Below are 18,783 nucleotides of genomic sequence, written 5' to 3'. Positions count from 1 at the left end.
AGGCGGCTGCGCCCATTCAGCGCCTGCGCGGCAACTGCCACCCGCTGACAGGGCAGGGACAGCCGCGCAAGCGCGGAGAGGAGGCGCTCAAGTACGAGCCGAATTTGGCACGGATGGGATGGATGGGTGCAGGTGGTACCTCAGAGATAGAAAATACTTCCTTCTCCTCAAATAAGCTGATCTTGGGTTTACCCTCCTCGCCCTGTTTCCTGGCAACAGTGCTTTCCTTTGAAGGCACATCCTTATTCCTATTATAACATTCCCCTTCTGACCAAACTCTTCCATTCTTAACCCCATCATGATCTCCCGCATTAGCTTTGTATGTTTTTTTAAATTTTATTTCGATGTGTATCAGCTAACTCTGGGGTGCTGTTTTATTACATTAAAAGGTGACAAAATGCAATTTCTTTATTAATATGCATTACTGTCGATATTGAAAGTGACATCACAAATAGATAGGGCCGTAGAGAAAGCTTTTGGCCCATTGGCTTTCATAAATTAATGTTTTGAGTGCAGGAGACGGGATGTTATGTAGAAGTTGTGTAAGACATTTGTGAGGCCTAATTTGGAGTATTGTGTGCAGTTTTGGTCACCTAACGGCAGGAAAAATGTAAATAAGGTTGAAAGAGTGCAGAGAAAATTTGCAAAGGTGTTGCCGGGTCTGGGAGATCAGAGCTATAAGGAAAGATTGAACAGGTTAGCACTGTATTCTTTAGAACGCAGAAGATGAGAGGAGATTTGAAAGAGGTATACAAAATTATGAGGGGTATAGATAGGCTAAATGCAAGCAGACTTTTTCCACTGAGGTTGGGTGGGACTACAACCAGAGGTTGTCGGTGAAGGGTAAGTTTAAGGGGAACACGAGGGGAAACTTCTTCACTCTCAAGAGTGTGGAATGAGCTGCCAGCACAAGTGGTGCATGCGAATTCGATTTCAACGTTTAAGAGAAGTTTGGAAGTTAGGACAATGGAGGACAACGTTCCCGGTGCAGGTCGATAGGCAGCTTAAATAGTTTCGGCATAGACCAGATGGGCCTGTTTCTTTGCTGTATTCTCCGACTCTAACGGTAAGTTATGCTTAGAGAAATGTATGTAGATGTTGAATTTCTGAAATGAAAACGGTAGGTCATTGAATCGAAACGGTAATTCAGATGCATTCTTCACAGATGTTGGCTGACCTGCTGAGTATGTACAGCATGCATTTTTACGGCCTTCTGTGTAGATTTTACTTTTGAGACAGGCTTTTGACCTTTCTCAAAACGAGGTTGTTGGCTACTATGGGTCAACTGCCCTCATAAGAAGGTCTAAACTGCAGATACTGGAAATCTGAAATTAAAGGCTGGGAACTCTCAGCAAGTCAGCCAATATCTGTACAGACAGGATTAACATTTCAGGTCTGAGACCCTTCAGCAGACCTGTGGTTTGAGTTATTTACCCCGGACACCGCGACCTTTCCACTGGCATCAAATCACACGCTGGAATCATAGAGGCTGTTTTTCCCCTCCCTCCCATTGGTACCAGATCTTAATTGGTGCCGCTCCTGTTTTAGGCGGACGGATCTTTATTTGTGTTACACAGAGAGTACGGTTGCTATGGAGACGGTTGTGGCAGGTGCTTGGGAGGACGGTAGATCAGAACACGGACGCCAAAGATGTGGTAGTGCGTAGTTGTGACCTCGATACTGCCACCAAAAGTCAGTTGGTGAGATCTAGAAAAGGAGAAAATTAAATTGCGGGTCAAGTTAGGTTTGCTTTGATTTGGAAAGACAATGTAAGGATATTTCCATTTATTGAGGAGCAAGGAGTAGTGTGCTTTGCTGGTAGTAGGAGTGAATGCCTTACCACATTGAATAATAGAGCATTTTTCTTGATATAATACTTTTAAGCATCGAAACATTCCGGAGGGCTTCTCGGGAGCATTTTTAATTTATTCATTGTGGGTTGGAGCTGGTGGCAGGAGCAGCGTGTATTGCTCAGCCCTAATTTGTCATTGCTTAATGTATAGCCACCATTTCTTCCTCTTCGTACTGTATGCAGTGTGCAGAGCAGTGTATGGGAGGAGGGGAGTGAAATAAATTGTGCCTGTTTATTTGAGATTGTTCTTTTAATTTAACAGAAATAAGAGTGAAGCATTGACAACTTTTAGTAATTTATAGGTTTAACTGATTAACTAGTTTTCAAAATCTCTCCCAGAGGCTCAACAAACGGCAATGCAGCATACATTTCTGGATTTACCGAAGAAAGCACGTCTTATTCCGTATCACCACCGCACCTCCAACAATTGTAGGACTCACTGAACTGCATATTCAAATACAGTCCTCTTCCTCTTGAGCATTATGCACTACATAAGGATACCTTTCCAAATATCACAGCCAATATTCCTATTCACAATAGTTTAAAACATTTTCTTATTTCCTACGCATTGGCTTCATCCCCTCTCAAACCCCTCCATTTCAAGGATCCTCTTGTCTTCAGATCCACTCCACAAGCTCCACATTCAACAGATCATTGTCCATAATCCCTGACATCTTCACTGTAATGCAACCACCAGTAACATCTTCCCCTCCCCTCCTTCAGCCATAGCACCTCTATTTGCTCTTCCATCTTAGGTAATAACTATTCTCCTACTCATCAGAGCTCATTGTGCAACCCTATGAGATACTTGTGGAATCATATGTCTCCACAAGTTTTAGAATATCTTGCTGCCTCACTTCTTACCAACCTAGTGATGCCAGCACCCCCAAATCGTCAAACAATATCAAGTAACTTGAATCTCTGTGCTTTGAAGCATGTGTCATATTTGCTTTTATATCAACTTCCTTCCTTCCAGCTCCAGTTGAATCTCACTTGAACCAGGCTCAATTATGTTTTGCAACACGCACAAAATGTTGGATGAACTCTGCAAGTCTACTACTCATTTCTGCTTCCTACCCAAGAGCCACAAACATAACTGTCCTGATAGGCCCATTGTTTCTGCTTGCTCCTGCCCCACTGAACTCATGCCTGCATACCTCAACACCATTGGTTCAGTCCTTTTCTACTTGCATCCATGACACTTCACATGCTGTCCTTCACTCCAGTAACTTTCAGTTCCCTGGCCTGGATTGCCTTATTTCCTCTATAGATGTCCAGCCCCTATACACTTCGATCTCCCACCAGGAAGGCCTGAAAACTTTCTTGACCAAAGACTTAACCAGTTCCCTTCCACCACCATCCTTCTCGGTCTCTTGCAATTGGTCCTCATCCTCAACAATCTTTCTTCCCTCCACTTTCTCCAAACAAAACTTGCAACGATGGACACTAGCTATCTGTGCCTTCTTGTCAACTAATTTTTCTATTGACTGCTTTTCCTCCACCCTGCCTGCACGCTTACTGAGCTCGTCAATTTCATCGAATTGCCTCCAGCTTCCAACCTGCCCTAAAATTTACTTGGTCCATCTCTGATACTTCTCTCCTCCTTCTTGATCTCTTTGTCTTCAACTCTGGAGACAGACTATCCACAGACATCTTTTAAAAACCTACCATCTCTCACAGTTATTATGACTGTACCCTTCCCACCCTGTCATTTGTAAAAAAAAAATGCTATTCCCTTCTCTCAGTTCCTCCAATTTCATTACACCTGTTCTCAGTGTGAACCTTTCTATTCTAGAACATCTGAGATGTCCTCTTTTCTTCCCCAAAGAATGGGGTTTCCCTCCCACCACAAATGCTGCTCTCATCCATATCTCCATTTCCCACACATCCTCCTGCCATTAAAACAGGGATAGGGCCCAGCAGCACATTATTCTTTTTAACCTGGCATCTTCAATGGGATCCTACCACTAAGCACATCCTTCCCTCCCCACCTCCTCTCCACTTTCTGTAGGGATTGCTCTCTACGGGACTTCGCACCTCCAACATGTACTCCTCTCCCCACCCCTTCTTATTTTGGCCTCTTCCCCTTCCCTTCCAGTCATGATGAAGAATCTCAGCCTGAAATGTTGATGGTTTATTCCCCTCCTTAGATGCTGCCTGACTTGCAGAATTCCTTCAGCATTTTGTTTCTTTTGCTCAAAATTTCCAATACCTGCAGAATCTTCTGTGTTCAGCCATGTTTTGAATCCTTTGTGTGTTAGTATTTCTGCAGTAAAAGTAATATATTTGTCAAATGCAGACAAATGGCTCTAACTTGATTAGATACCTTGATCGGTAAAGAAATGTTGGGCCAAGGGGCCCGTTTCTGTGCTGACTTACTCTGATTCTGAAACCATTTTCCACAAAGCCACTTCTATTAACAGCAATTATTATAATTGTGTTATAAACTAATGGCAAAAGATAATCCTGATATTTTTTCCCCTCAAAATGCAGGTAGTATTTTGGTTTAATGACTTATCCAAAAATAGGTACTTCCAATAGTGTAGCATTCCCTTATTAGTGGTGTAGGTTTAAGAGTTGAACTCATAACATTTGACAATAAGTCAAAACATTGTCCGTTTAGTCTTTCCTGACATCTGACTGAGTATCAGATGAAAGTGAAGAGAATTAACTATAGTAAAAGAATCAAACAGTGGAATTAGTTTAGCAGTCAGCATTCCTCTTGAGCTGAGTGGTACTTCTTGATGTAAATATTTATTTTATTTCCATGGATAACAGCACTGCGTATTTAATTATTATTATTTAGATAATGGATCAAGATGGTGAAAATAAAAAAGAAGCGATTAACTCAAATGATGATTCAGCAAATATTGAAGATCTTGAGCTAGAAAACAGGAACAACTTTCTTAACAGTGTGCTTACAGGAGATGCTGAGAACTTACGCAGGTGTTTTGTAAATGAACCAAGCCATGAAAAAAGTAATGAATTGTTAAATATACATGATGACTTTGGCAGAAATGCTGTCTTTGCAGCTGCCATCCTGGGTCACTGTGAAGTTATTCAAGAGTTGGTGTCACAAGGAGCAAATGTGAATGAGCAAACTAACAGAGGTACTTGGCAACACTATTTGTTGATTTTTCAATACTAGTAGTGGCTATTTCTTTAATCTTCTATTTCTCTAATTAAGATGCATACAAATGAGGTTGGCAAACATTATGAAAATATTTTGTGCAATAACGTAACATACGTACATACACACACACATTTTCTGGATGACACCGTGAAGATAAAAGTTCAGACTGGCAAGATTAATAAGCACAAGCCCAGACAGCAAGATTTAAACTATAGTTTGTGTATTCTTCAGCACAGAGAGGCACTGTGGAATAAATATAGGATGAACACATCAACATATGTTACTAACTTGTGACACATACTGTTTATCTTAATTACCTAGGGTTCTGTTAGTCATAGGCCTCTATGTAGGCTTACATAGGCTTCTTTTGTTTTAACAGAGTATTTTTCAGAGGAAGCTGACAAGTTGGACTGAAAATTGGCTCAGCAACAGAAAAAAAAAATTTGAGACCTTTAGTGACTTGTAGGCTGTGCGGAGTGGAATTCTTCAAGGCTGTGTGCCAGTCCATTGTATTTCATGGCAAATTGATAATTTGAATTCCACATATGAGTTTGCTAAACAACACAAGAGTCTGTGTATATTACAGGAAAGGTACTAGCATGGACAGAAGGTTGGCCGACTGGCAGGGGCAAAGAATGGAAACAGGGGGCCTTTCCTGGCTGCCAGTGATTACTGGTGTTCTGTAGGGGTTGGTATTGGTTCATCTCCTTTTCATGTTATACGCTCATGATCTGGGTGGCTTTATGGCCAAGTTGGCAGACAATACAAAGATAGTTGGAAGGGCAGGTAGTGCTGAGGAAACAGGGAGTCTGCGGAAGGACTTGGATTAGGAGAATGGGCAAAGAAGTGGCAGATGTAATATAATGTAGGGAAGTGTATGGCTATTCCCTTTGGTAGAAGGAATAAAGGCATAGACTATTTTCTAAATAGGGGCAAATTCAAAAATTAGAGGTGCGAAGGGACTTGAAAGTCCTTGCGCTGGATTCCCTGAAGGTTAATTTGCAACTTGAGTTGGTAGTAAGGAAGGCAAATATAATGTTAGTATTTGTTTTGAGAGGACTAGAATATAAAAGTAAGGATGTAATGCTGGGGCTTTATAATGCATTGGTCAGACCACATTTGTGAGCAGTTTTGAACTTCATATCTAAGAAAGGATGTGCTGGCACCAGACGTAGTTTACAAGAATTGTCCTGGGAATGAAAGAGTTAATGTATGAGTTGCTCTGGGGCTGTATTTGCTGGAGTTTAGAAGAATGATGGGGATCTCATTGAAACCTACCAAATGTTGAAATAGAGTGGACATAGAAAGGATGTTTCCAACAGTGGAACAGTCTAGGACCAGACGGCACAGCCTCAGAATAGATGTCCCTTTAGAACAGAGACGACAAGTAATGTATTTATTCAGAAGGTGCTGAATCTGTGGAATTCATTGCCACAGACAACTGTGAAGGCCAAGTTATTGGATATATTTAAAATGGAAGTTGATAGATTTCTGATTAGTAAAGGCATCATAAATCAGCCACAATTGAATAGTGGAACAGTCTTGATAGGGGTGAATAGCATAACTTTGTTCCTATTTCTTATGGTCTTATGAATTTAAAAAGTTTGAAGTCAGTACTACAGACCCAGTTTTATATGCAGTAATGTCGTAGTATGTGATACATTTGTTCACATGAGCTAGTCCCATTTCCCCACACTTGGTGTTTATCCCTCTAAACCTTTTCTGTGTCTGTCACCAAAGACTCTTAACAAATTTCTACTGATGTACTGTGGATACCATTCTGATTGGTTGAGTCATAGCTTGGTATGGAGATTCCAATATGCAGGATCAAAAGAAGCTTCAGGGGGTTATAGACTTGGCCAGCACAACTCTCCCCGGTATCAAATATATCTTCAAAAGGTAGTGCCTCAAGAATTTGGTGTCCATCATTAAGGACCCTCGACATCCAGGAAGTGTCATTTTCTCATTAATACCATTGGGCCACAATCAACTTTTTAGAAATAGTTTCCCCACCACAGCATCAGATTTCTGAAAAATCCATGAATACTACCTCATTTTCCTTTTGCATTATTTATTTAGTTATTTTTGTAACTTGCCTGAGAAGAACGTGGAAATCTGCCTCAATGACTATTGGCCAGAAGCACTTACATTCGCAGTGATGAAGTGTTTTGAGAGGTTGATAATGAAACATTTCAACTCCTGGGTGAGAAGCGAATTGCATCAACTCCATTTTGCCTACCAGAGCAACAGGTCCATAGCAGAAGCCATCTCATTGGCTCTTCACTCAACTCTCGGACATCTGGACAGCAAAGATGCATATATCAAGATGCTCTTTATCAACTATAGCTCGGCATTCAATACCATTATCCCCTCAAAACTAATCAATAAGCTTCAAGATCTTGGCCTCAATATTCCCTTGTGCAATTGGATCCTCGATGTCCTCACTTGCAAACCCTCTTCAGTTCAGATTAGCAACAACATCTCCTCCACAATCTCCAACAGCACAAGGGTGTATGCTTAGGCCCCTGCTCTACTCACTTTACCCTTATGACAGTGTGGCTAAGCAGAACTCCACAATGCCATATTCAGGTTTGAAGTAATCAGGTGATCTGACAGCACATGTGTTAGAGGAATTAAGCTTAGATCAATGACCTTTCAACTGTGGAAATATATCTGTAACCCTGAAGTCTTTATGATTTTGCTTTTATAAAACATAATGTGAACAAGATGGAGTCTAAGAAATCCCAAAGTACTTTGCTGATTTGCATGGGAAAACTTACAAGTATGTTTGTGTTATCTGTGAGCAAGCTATTTTCTTTTATGTCAGGCAAATTGTTTTATGGCCAGAGGAGTTGTTTTGACAACAAGGAAAACGGGATGAAGCTTCTAAGGATCAAATGTTAGAACAAGATAAGGATAAAGATAAGAAGGATGTAATGTTATGGAATGAATAACTTGTTTGTATTCAAAAATCATATAAAAGTACTTTGGTTGAAACAGAGGATTGGAGCTATATTTCCGTGCAAAACTTGGCTAGAACTATACCACTCCTTGCAAGTAAAATAATAAATCTTAATAATGTGATCCATTCTGAATTTGTTGTAGCTTGCTTCTTTATATTAGAAGACCTAGCTAAACGGTATGTGACAACATAATTATCCCAATAAAAGCTTTTCAATCTGAAAAGTTAATTGTTCCCTGGTTTGTCAAGTAATTCCACTGATTTCAATTTTGTTTCATGTTCACAGGATATACTCCTTTACATTGTGCTGCTGCATGGGGGAAGCTGGAGAGCCTAAAAGCTTTGGTGAGCCTTGGAGCTAATGTTCAAACAATCAACTTCAGAGATGAAAAAGCACAAGATATAGCTAAGCGATATTCAATTGCCAATTGTGTAGAGTTTCTAGATTGGGCAGGTAAGAAATGGCATTAACACTTTATATTGATTTCAATAATGATGTACGAGTTATGTTAAGAAAAGCTTAAACAAAAGGGAGTTTCTGGTTCTGTTCTAAAATAAGCAAGTTTTGGATATCTGTCCAATAGTAGTGTTTGCGCAAAGGAAAATCTGAACCTTTAGAATTCCTTAGTTTTATACAATCATATACAATACATTAAGTTAGAAGAGGAATTTGTAAGTATAGAACTTTTCTCATTTCTTTGTTTCTCCCTAACTCTGTAGTGGTGTTTGGTTATCTACTCCACTATATTATTCCTTCAAAAAATGAAGAGACTGTGAAAGGTTTTAGGGAGATAATTCCATTATTTCCCTTTTGGTTGTAGATTTCCATTTTGGCTGTTCATTTCCATTCTCCAAGATAAAGAGTGTTGAATCTGGCTTGTGGTAACCAATTCTCATACTGTTTCTTCACTCTGTATATTGTAGAGTTGTACAGCACAGTGATGGGCCTCAGCTTATCAGTCCATGCCAACTAAAATGCTCCACTGATGCCCATAATCTGTTTATTTGCCTATCTAAGTACCTGTCCAAATGCCTTTTAAATCCCTTGCCACCACTTCCTCTTTCAGCTCATACGCACAACCACAATCCTGTGTGAAAAAATTGCCTCTCAGATTTCATAAACCAGTGGGTTATTGTTATGCCTCCCACTCGCTGTGAAAATGGGGGACACCTCTCTCTCCCTTATTAGGGAAAGATAGAACCTGTGAGTTGCCGAGTGCCAGATGAAATGCGATAGTTTTTGGGGTAACTGCAAGGTCTGTGTCTTTGCTATTGCCTAGCTCACTCTTGTGCTCAGTGGCGGGTGCACTTTTTTGCCGGTGGGGTGAGGGGGGGATTGTTGCTTCCTGCCACTTACGTGCGGGAGGGGGGAGCTGGGGGGACTTTGGGGTTCTCACGTTTAACTGTCGTTCATTCCTTGGGGCACTTCTCTGTTTTCGTGGATGTTTTGCGACGAAAAAGCATTTCAGGATGTATATTGTATACATTTCTCTGACATTAAATTGAATCTTTGCAATTAACCCAAATCATATCAAACTTAGCCCTACATTCCACCACCCTAAAAAAAGATTCTACCTTTTTTATGCCCCTCACAGCATTATAAACCTTTATAAAGTCACCCTTAGTCACTTACATTACAGTGAGAATAAACACAGCCTTTCCAATCTCTCTTTATATGGGAAGTCCTCCAGGCAATGTCCTGGTGAATATCTTATATGTGCTTTTTAATAACATGGCAATCAGATTTGTACACAGTACAACAAGCGTGGCCTGAGCAACTCTTGTATGCCTCAGCTCTTATACTCAGTACCTCAGCCTGTGGAATAAAGTGTGATGAATACCTTCTCACAACCCTATTTACCTGTGTCGCCATTTTCATGGAGCTATGAACTTGTACCTCCCCCCCCCCATGTTCCCCTGTACACTAATATTCTTTAAGCTCCTGTCATTTACTATTTGTCACATAATATTCCAAAATGCATTACCTCATGCTTGTCTAAATTACTTCTACCACTGCTTCCAGTTTACCAACTGATTTATGTCCCATTCTATCCTTTTACAAACTTTACTGTCTACAATTCAACCAGTCTTCACGTTGTCAGTAACCTATTATATCATATTCTCATACAATTCATTTGTTTAACAACCAAGGTCCTGGCATCAATCCCTGCAGTACACCACTGGTTGCAGGGTTCCAGTCAGAAAAGCACCCACCTGCGTACTATCCTCTGCCTTCTATTACCCAAGCCAACACATTTCCCTTAAACATGTGAATCAGCTTACATTGCAGAACTTTGTCAAAAGCCTATCTAAGGGGCATGTAAGCTAAGTCTACCACTTGGTCTTCATCAATTTTCTTAAATACATCCTCAAAATACAAATATTTGTGAGATGATATTTCTCTACACAATATCAAGTTCACCTGGAAAAGCAAGGATTGATGAAGAGGAATCAACATGATCCTGTCCTTTGTCCTTTTACTTTTTACCAGTAATTTCCCTCCTATTGATATAAGGCTCAGCAGTTCCCTGGATTATCCCCTACTGCCCTTTCCGAATAAAGGAACAACATTAGCTATCCTCTGCTCTTCTAGTACGATGAAGATATAAAAATCTGAGTCCCAACAATCTTGTCTGTTGTTTCCCTTAGGAAAAACTGTCAGTCCCTGAGGATTTATCCACCTTAATTTGTGCCAACATATCGAACACTTCCTCCTTCTGCACACAAACATGTCCCCTTCCATAATTCTCCATCCTCCTCCTTGATGATTATCAATGAGAAGTTTCACTTAGGAGCCCACTCATGTTCCAATTTCACAAATAGATTTCTGTTTACCTGTGAAGGGACTGCTCTCTTGCTTCTAATATACACAAACAAAAACTTTTGGAGTTCTCTTTAGTCCTCTTTGGTTCTCTTTTTGCCCTCTTAATTTTCTTCTTAGGTTCGCTATTACATCCCCTATAATCCTCACCAGACTCACAGGCTACCAAATGGCTACACCTGACATACTAATTCTTCTTATTTATGATCAAATCTTTAATTATTTTTGTTAATCATAATTCCCGGCAGATGCTACTGGCCGTTGATGGAGTAGCAGCGCTTTTATAGGTGCTTCTACTCTTTCTAATTTACTGCTTCCAACTTGTTTTGAAAACTTACCTTTAAATGCAATATTGCTTTATGATGAGTCGTGCTAAAGCTACTAAAAAAGAGGACCCTCTTGTAACTTTGGAATCTATTATGGTGACACTTCAGAAGCATAAAAATGAACTTTCGGAGGACTTCCAGCAACTCAGCTCTGAATTTAAACAGATGGATGAAAAATTGGAGTCTATTAAAAAAACTTTAAGTGAACACGATAAACAGATAAAAGAGAATAAAGACACTTTGACGACGTTCAACACGAAGATTGACGACCTGGAACAGATCTGTGATAAACAGTTAAAGGTTAATGAAACATTAAGGCAGAAGATTATCGACTTAGAAAATAGAATCAGAAGAAATAATCTACGTATTCTGGGTTTTAAAGAGTCATTGGAAGGCAATCAGCCTTCGGAATTTTTTGCAAACCTGTTGGCTAATTTATTTCCGAATATTTTAAAATCTCCACCTAAAATAGACCGAGCTCACAGGTTGCCTGTACTGAGACCTCCCCTGGAAGGACGACTCTGTTCAATGATAATTTGTCCTCACGACTTTCAAACAAAGGAACTTTTAATTTGTGAATCTTGTCGGAAAGGTATGATTGATTATGAGGACCAGAAGTTCAGAATTGTGGAAGATTTTTCACCCAAGGTGTTTAATGAACATTTCAAGTTTAAAAAAGTCTTGTCTGAGCTGTATAATAAAGGTTTTAAACCCTCTCTTCATCACCCCACTCGTCTTAGAATCATTTTGAAAACTGGCTCTCAAAGATGGTTCCGTTTGACTCAAGAGGTGCAGGATTTCTTGAGTGCCAAATCAATTTCAGAAGTTTAACTGTCCAATAACTCTTTACACAAATTTATGTTGCATCTGCCTGATGGATCCTCTTTTTTAGAATCAGCAGTCTAACTGTTCATTACTTTCTTTTATGAACAATTGTTTTTTTTAACTTTTGGTATACCTACGTATCTAATTTTTTTGTACTTTTATTTCCTTGTTTAGAAAATTAAGGATTTAGTATTAGTAAGTTTTCTTTGAGTTAATACTTTCTAAATTAATATGTTTTGAACTTTCATATTTCTTTCTAATATTTTATACTATAATTTTTTATGAGGTTTATAAAATATGTTTAATTTTGCTCTGTTTTTTGTTGTGTCTTGTTGGAATGCAATTTTGCCTTGAATTTTTTTTTTTGGAGCTCAGCCAGTAGATTGTTTTGAGAGGGAATGGTAGGATTAGCTGGCGACTGCCCTTTGGTCGATTTTCTCTGTTTGGGTGGGGGTTGGGGTGGTTTTCTTCTTTTCTATCAGCTGTTTGGCTCTCATAGCTTCATTTGTTGCTTGGTTACTTTTTCTTAAAACTCATTGTGTGGATTTAATATATTCCAGCAGTTTTTATTAAAACATTTCCTTTAAGCAATATTTAAAATGGACCATATTTTTAATTTACTTAGTTTTCAATGTGAAAGGATTAAACCATCCTGTGAAACGTAATAAGATATTTAATTATATTAAGAAATTGAATGTCTCAATTATTCTTATACAAGAAACACATGTTCGTAAATGTGATAATTTACGTCTTTTCAGCTGTTGGAAGGATTTATCTTTCCATACCTCCTTTCAGGCTAAGGCAAGAGGAGTTTCGATTCTTATAGACAATTCAGTTTCTTTCGTTCAACATAATGTAGTGTCTGATAGCAATGGGCATTTTGTTATAGTCTCAGGGAAATTAGATTATAAATTAATGGTTTTTGCTAATTTGTATGCCCCGAATATAGATGATCCAGGCTCTTCTGAACATTTTTTTTCACTTTTACCAGAATTAAGTTTATATTCTTTGGTTTTAGGAGGAGACTTCAACTGTTGTTTAGATCCTGTTTTTGATTGTTCTTCTTCTAAATGATTGACTTGTAGTAGATCTGCCTCCTTTATCTAATCTTTTCTAATGAAATGTGATATTGTGGATATTTGGCGTTTTTTGCATCCAACAGATAAAGAGTACTCATTTTTTTCTCATGTTCATCATGCGTATTCCAGGATTGATTATTTTTTTGTTGATAGCCAATTGATTCCATTAGTTTGATCCTGTGAATATAAAGAAATTGCTGTTTCAGATCATGCTGCTGTGTTTTTATCTTTAAATCTTCCGGGTATCTCCCAAATAAACAGATTCTAGCGTTTTAATCCAACTTTGTTATCAGATAAAGATTTAAAAAAATTTTTGGAGAGACAGATTTTTTTTTTGAAGAGAATACCCTGGAAGAGACTTCTAGTCTTATTTTATGGGATGCTTTTAAGGCTGTTATTAGAGGTCAAATTATTTCTTTTACCGCAAGTGTTAAGAAAAAAGCTAATAAGGGGAGAATTGAATTAGCCAATCAGTTGAAACAATTAGACCAAAAACATGCTTTGACTCCAGATCCTGTTTTATATAAAAGAAGTGTTGAAATTGAAACTAAATACGATCTGCTCTTAACTTACCCAATTCAAATGCAACTTTTAAAAGATAAAAGTCAGTTTTATATTCATGGAGATAAAACGGGTAAACTATTAGCAAACCAGTTAAACATCTTTATAGTTAAACATCAACTTAAAGAAATTTGTAAAGCTAATGGTGATAAAACATCCGATCATTTAGAAATAAACAATGCTTTTAGAGAATTCTACTCTAAACTTTATAGTTCTGATCCTCCTAAAGAATAATTTTACTCTAATGAATAATTTTTAGATTGATTAAACATTCCTACACTTTCTGATGATATTCGAAAATTGTTGGATCAACCTATTTTCTTTGAGGAAATTGCTGGGGTTGTTCACTCTTTGCACTCGGGGAAGGCTCCGGGTCCTGAAGGATTTTCTGGAGAGTTTTATAAGGCTTTTTTCCCCTCTTTGCTTATACCTCATTTATATTCAGTCCTTTCCGACTCTTTTAAATTAGGTAAGTTGCCACAATCTTTTTATGAAGCCTCTATTTTGCTTATTCTTAAAAAGAATAAGGACCCAATTTAATGCTCTTCTTATAGATCTATTTCCTTACTTAATGTTGATACTAAAATTTTATCTAAACTTTTGGCTCGTAGGATTGAAAATATTTTGCCATCTATTATCTCTGATGATCAGACTGGATTTATCAAAATTCGATACTTCCACTTTAATATTCATCGTTTATTGAATGTTATTTATTCTCCTTTAAAGAGATTTCAGAATGTGTAATATCCTTAGATGCTGAGAAAGCCTTTGATCAGGTTGACTGGAATTATTTATTTAAAACTTTAGAAAAACTTAACTTCGGGCCTGATTTTATTCAATAGATTAAATTACTTTACTTATCTCCCTCCGCTCAGGTTCTTACTAACTCTCAGTACTCTAAACCATTTAAACTTCATCGTAGAACTAGATAAGGTTGTCCTTTGAGTCCTTTGCTTTTTGATTTGGTCTTAGAAGCTTTAGCTATTGCTTTCCCAGAATCTAATGATATCACTGGTATTTTAAGGAGGGGTATTACCCACAAAGTTTCGCTTTATGCTGATGACCTTTTGTTCTACACTTCTAATGTGGTGTCTTCTTTACCTTCTCTACTTTTTTTACTCTCCTGCTTTAGTCAGTTTTCAGGATATAAACTTAACTCATAAGAGTGAACTTTTTCCTTTGAATAATTTGGTATTAGTTAATACTAACTTTCCTTTTAAAATTGTAAGAAATCAATTTACTCATTTGGGCGTAACAATTACTAGGAATTATAAATTACCTTTCAAAGAAATTTTTTTACACTCCTGAATTATGTTAAGAAGGCACTTTCAAATTGGTTGCCCCTCTCTTTATCATTGATTGGCCGAATCAATTCCATTAAAATGAATATTTTGCCTAAATTTTTATATTTATTTCAGGTCATACCTGTTTTTATTCCTTTTTTGATTCTTTGGATTCTATTATATCTTCTTACATTTGGAAAAATAGAATTACTCGATTAAATAAAGTTCATCTTCAAAAAGCTAAAAAGAATGGAGGTTTAGACTTGCTCAATTTTAGGTTTTATTACTGGGCAGTCAATATACCGAATCTTACGTTTTGGTTATATTATACTAATCGAAAGGACTGTCCAGTCTGGGTTTCTTTAGAATCTAACTCTGTTAATAAATTCTCTATCATTTCTCTTCTCGGATCCTCAATTCCTTTATCTTTAGGTAATTTAACTGATAATTTTGAAGTTAAACACACTTTGAGGATTTGGGTACAATTTAGAAAATATTTTGGTTTATTGAGTTTTTCACTTTCCAGTCCCATTTTTTTCTAACTTTTTTTAAAACCTTTTTATGTCTGATGTAGATTTTAAAGAGTGGAATAGATTGGGTAGTAAATGTTTTTATATTTGTTTGTTGGAGATAGTCTCTCTTCATTTTGAACAATAGCCTACTGAGAACTCGCTTTTTTCGATATTTACAAATTAGAGACTTTTTGCATTATCAAGTACATACATTTCCTAAAAGTCCAGATAAAAAATTTACTTGAAATAATTTTTAATTTGAAAACCTTCCATAATGCATCTATATCTAATATTTATGGTATGTTGTTGGGAATGAGAAATATTCCTTTAGATAAAATTAAAATCTTTGGGAATAAGATTTACAGATTTCAATTTCTGAGGACACTTGGAATGAAATTTTTAAATTGGTTAATACCTCGTATTTATGGGCCCGTCATTCCCTTCTACAATTTAAAGTGGTTCATAGAGCCCATATGTCTAAAGATAAGTTAGGACAAGTGACGGAAGTCTGTGTAGGGGAGCACTTTGGTTCCAGTGATCATAACACCATTAGTTTCAACTTGATCATGGACAAGGATAGATCTGGTCCTAGGGTTGAGGTTCTTAACTGGAAGAAGGCCAAATTTGAAGAAATGAGAAAGGATCTAAAAGGCGTGGATTGGGACAGGTTGTTCTCTGGCAAGGATGTGATCGGTAGGTGGGAAGCCTTCAAAGGAGAAATTTTGAGAGTACAGAATTTGTATGTTCCTGTCAGGATTAAAGGCAAAGTGAATAGGAATAAGGAACCTTGGTTCTCAAGGGATATTGCAACTCTGATGAAGAAGAAGAGGGAGTTGTATGACATGTATAGGAAGCAGGGAGTAAATAAGGTGCTTGAGGAGTATAAGAAGTGCAAGAAAATACTTAAGAAGGAAATCAGGAGTGCTAAAAGAAGACATGAGGTTGCATTGGCAGTCAAAGTGAAGGATAATCCAAAGAGCTTTTACAGGTATGTTAAGAGCAAAAAGATTGTAAGGGATAAAATTGGTCCTCTTGAAGATCAGAGTGGTCGCCTATGTGCGGAACCAAAGGAAATGGGGGAGATCTTAAATAGGTTTTTTGCGTCTGTATTTACTAAGGAAACTGGCATGAAGTCTATGGAATTAGGGGAAACAAGTAGTGAGATCATGGAAACTGTACAGATCGAAAAGGAAGAGGTCCTTGCTGTCTTGAGGAAAATTAAAGTGGATAAATCCCCAGGACCTGACAGGGTGTTCCCTCAGACCTTGAAGGAGACTGCTGTTGAAATTGCAGGGGCCCTGGCAGAAATATTTAAAATGTCGCTGCCTACAGGTGAGGTGCCGGAAGATTGGAGAGTGGCTCATGTTGTTCCGTTGTTTAAAAAAGGATCGAAAAGTAATCTGGGAAATTATAGGCCAGTAAATTTAACGTCGGTAGTAGGTAAGTTATTGGAGGGAGTACTAAGAGACAGAATCTACAAGCATTTGGATAGACAGGGACTTATTAGGGAGAGTCAACATGGCTTTGTGCGTGGCAGGTCATGTTTGACCAATCTATTGGAGTTTTTTGAGGAGGTTACCAGGAAAGTGGATGAAGGGAAGGCAGTGGATATTGTCTGCATGGACTTCAGTAAGGCCTTTGACAAGGTCCCCCATGGGAGGTTAGTTAGGAAAATTCAGTCACTAGGTATACATGGAGAGGTGGTAAATTGGATCAGACATTGGCTCAATGGAAGAAGCCAAAGAGTGGTAGTAGAGAATTGCTTCTCCTAGTGGAGGCCTGTGACTAGTGGTGTGCCACAGGGATCAGTGCTGGGTCCATTGTTATTTGTCATCTATATCAATGATCTGGATGATAATTTGGTAAATTGGATCAGCAAATTTGCTGATGATACAAAGATTGGAGGTGTAGTAGACAGCGAGGAAGGTTTTCAGAGCCTGCAGAGGGCTTTGGACCAGCTGGAAAAATGGGCTGAAAAATGGCAGATGGAGTTTAATGCAGACAAGTGTGAGGTATTGCACGTTGGAAGGACAAACCAAGGTAGAACATACAGGGTTAATGGTAAGGCATTGAGGAGTGCAGTGGAACAGAGGGATCTGGGAATACAGATACAAAATTCCCTAAAAGTGGCGTCACAGGTAGATAGGGTCGTAAAGAGAGCTTTTGGTACATTGGCCTTTATTAATCGAAGTATTGAGTATAAGAGCTGGAATGTTATGATGAGGTTGTATAAGGCATTGGTGAGGCCAAATCTGGAGTATTGTGTTCAGTTTTGGTCACCAAATTACAGGAAGGATATAAATAAGGTTGAAAAGGTACAGAGAAGGTTTACAAGGTTGTTGCCGGGACTTGAGAAACTCAGTTACAGAGAAAGATTGAATAGGTTAGGACTTTATTCCCTGGAGTGTAGAAGAATGAGGGGAGATTTGATAGAGGTATATAAAATTATGACGGGTATAGATAGAGTGAATGCAAGCAGGCTTTTTCCACTGAGGCAAGGAGAGAAAAAAAACCAGAGGACATGGGTTAAGGGTGAGGGGGGAAAAATTTAAAGGGAACATTAGGGGGGCTTCTTCACACAGAGAGTGGTGGGAGTATGAAATGAGCTGCCAGACGAGATGGTAAATGTGGGTTCTTTTTTAACATTTAAGAATAAATTAGACAGATACATGGATGGGAGGTGTATGGAGGGATATGGTCCGTGTACAGGTCAGTGGGACTAGGCAGAAAATGGTTCGGCACAGCCAAGAAGGGCCAAAAGGCCTGTTTCTGTGCTGTAGTTTCTATGGTTCTATGGTTATATAAGCTGTCTCGTTTTTATTTGGATATATCTCCCTTTTGTGATAGATGTAATAAGGGAGAAGTTTCATTAATCCATATGTTTTGGACTTGTCCGAGTCTTGAAAAATATTGGAAGGAAGTATTTCAAACTTTTTCGGTAAAAAGTAAATTTTAAACCTCATCCTTTGACTGCCTTATTTGGTATTGTTGGAGGAAATTATATTATTTTGGAGACACATGATCTGCATATTTTGGCCTTTATTTCACTCATAGCCAGGAGGGCATTGTTGCTTAAGTGGAAGGATGCCACCCCGCCTACTCCTACTCATTGGTTAAATGATGTTACGTCATGCTTAAATTTAGAGAAGATTTGCTGTTCAATTTCTGAACCTAGACAAGGTTTTTTAACATTGTGGGGACCTTTTTTGAATTATTTTCAAAATCTTTGATTTGCTATTAAGCACAGATGTTGGCTAATAATATGTTTTACTATATGTTAAAGATTTCTTCCTTTTCTTTTTTTTTTAACCTAACAGCTGTTTTTTTCTGGTAGTGGGTTTAGATTTTTTTTGTATAATAAAATCATCTCTCATGATGTTTAAGTTTAATTTTACATGGATTTTAATTTTATATGGATATGGGGTAATT

General features: G+C 38.1%; 1 protein-coding gene across 2 annotated transcripts in view; it reads left to right on the top strand.

Annotated features, from left to right (window-relative positions):
* Window positions 1-1,615: 1,615 nt before the first annotated feature.
* The window catches only part of ankrd45 (ankyrin repeat domain 45), a 32,649-nt gene continuing 15,481 nt past the window's right edge, over window positions 1,616-18,783 (top strand). For both annotated transcript variants that reach the window (XM_063063712.1, XM_063063711.1), the window contains exons 1-3: window positions 1,616-1,692; window positions 4,659-4,962; window positions 8,234-8,401. In XM_063063712.1, coding sequence (XP_062919782.1) covers window positions 4,662-4,962; window positions 8,234-8,401 — 469 coding nt within the window. In that variant the 5' untranslated portion in view covers window positions 1,616-1,692; window positions 4,659-4,661. The remainder of the gene's footprint in view (window positions 1,693-4,658; window positions 4,963-8,233; window positions 8,402-18,783) is intronic.

This window comes from Mobula hypostoma, chromosome 12 (genome assembly GCF_963921235.1).
Source record: "Mobula hypostoma chromosome 12, sMobHyp1.1, whole genome shotgun sequence".
Classification (NCBI taxonomy): domain Eukaryota; kingdom Metazoa; phylum Chordata; class Chondrichthyes; order Myliobatiformes; family Myliobatidae; genus Mobula; species Mobula hypostoma.
This window is presented reverse-complemented; position numbering and strand designations above follow the sequence as displayed.